Source organism: Mus pahari, chromosome 18 (genome assembly GCF_900095145.1).
Source record: "Mus pahari chromosome 18, PAHARI_EIJ_v1.1, whole genome shotgun sequence".
Taxonomy (NCBI): domain Eukaryota; kingdom Metazoa; phylum Chordata; class Mammalia; order Rodentia; family Muridae; genus Mus; species Mus pahari.
In genome coordinates, this window is record NC_034607.1 from 15,635,707 (window position 1) to 15,637,191 (window position 1,485).

Sequence of the window (1,485 nt, forward strand, 5' to 3'; positions counted from 1 at the left end):
CACACACACACACACCTCTGTAGTAGTAACAAGCACACATAATATCCACATCTAGGCTTCCAAAACGAAACAAAACAAAACGGAAGCAGGATACCTTGAAGAAACAGCTGGTTCTAGATCAGGATAGGACACTCACGAGTCAGCAATGAACTCTGAACACTAGCTTTTACTTTGAGACAGGATTTCCCTATGAAGCCCTGGCTGGCCTGGAACTCGTGGCAATTCCTCTCTGCCTCTAATTCCCAAGTGCCAGGATTATAGGCGTGTGCCAACTGCCTAGCTTCCTACTGCTTTGTAGTTCCAGGGGACATGAAGTTGCTTTAGTGAACCAAGGGAAAAGAAGCTCTTTTTCATCAAAGTTCACGTCATATGACAAAGGGACACAGGATACAACAGCAGAAGCCCCCTTGACTGGAATAGGAACAACTTGAGCAGCCGAATAAATACACCAGCGTTACTTACTCCAAGTGTATTATAAATATCCCCGAGTCCATACTGACTTAAATAATTAAGTAAATGAGGGTGAAATCTCCATGCCAAGCGATGTGAATAAAAAGCTAAGACTGTACATAGCTCAGACAGTACACTGGGCATTTCGACACATGCCTGTAGCCCAAGTACTTCAAAGAGAGGCAGGAGGATTAGAGGTTCCAGGTCTTTCTTGACTACATAGCGAGTCTGAGATCATTCTGGGCAGCAAGAGACCCTGTTGGGAGTGAGGCAGGGAGGAACCTGACCTATGCTTCAAACTTTTAGAAATATCATGAAGATTTCATGAGCTAATACATCTCGAAGTGCCTAGAACTGTGTTAGACTGTTGCTGGTATAACAAAAAAATATTTATTTTGAAGGAAGATGAGGTAAAGGATTGCCGCAGGCACTTGGGGTGTGGGTGACCTCCTTGTCAGAAGGTGTGTGTTGCCCCTTAAGAGCAGAGCTCTTGGACTGAGGGTTGATAATAATCGGAGGCCACATTGACATTGGGGTCTGCTGTTGCCCTGTCTTGGGCATAGTAGATCTCTTAGGGGAGACCTTGGGACGAAGTCTGGGAACTGCTTTGGTCATCTTCAATCTGGACGCTGATAGAGGCTCCATCATAGGCTGATTTGTTAGCAAGCTAGATTCTTCTCTAGATGCCAGTGAGGGCAAGGTTTTAGGGGTGGGGCAGGAAGTCATGGGGGGCAGGGGGTGGAGCCTCCTCTTTGAGCTCAGTCTGCAGCTGCAGAGGCAGGGTCCATGGAGTGGGGGCAGGGAGAGATCTTCCCACCATCGTGCTTGCTCTGGGGAGGGCCTGGGCCAAGCCATCAGGCCCCACACTGAGTTCTGCTTGGGTACTCTGAGCAGCGCCTTGATCCTGAGCAAAAGGAAGGAAGAGTGGAGTCAGGGAGAGGAGATTGAGGGGCAGCGGACCAATATAGTCAGAGTGAGGTTCTCCAGAGCCGTGAGGGATGGGGGGGGGGCAGGAAGTGGAATTTGGAGTGTAAA

General features: G+C 48.6%; 1 protein-coding gene across 1 annotated transcript in view; it reads right to left on the reverse strand.

Annotated features, from left to right (window-relative positions):
• Window positions 1–840: 840 nt before the first annotated feature.
• The window catches only part of LOC110336049, a 1,664-nt gene continuing 1,019 nt past the window's right edge, over window positions 841–1,485 (reverse strand). Inside the window, exon 4 of the mRNA XM_021218468.1 lies at window positions 841–1,357. Within this exon, the coding sequence (XP_021074127.1) occupies window positions 841–1,357 (517 nt within the window). The remainder of the gene's footprint in view (window positions 1,358–1,485) is intronic.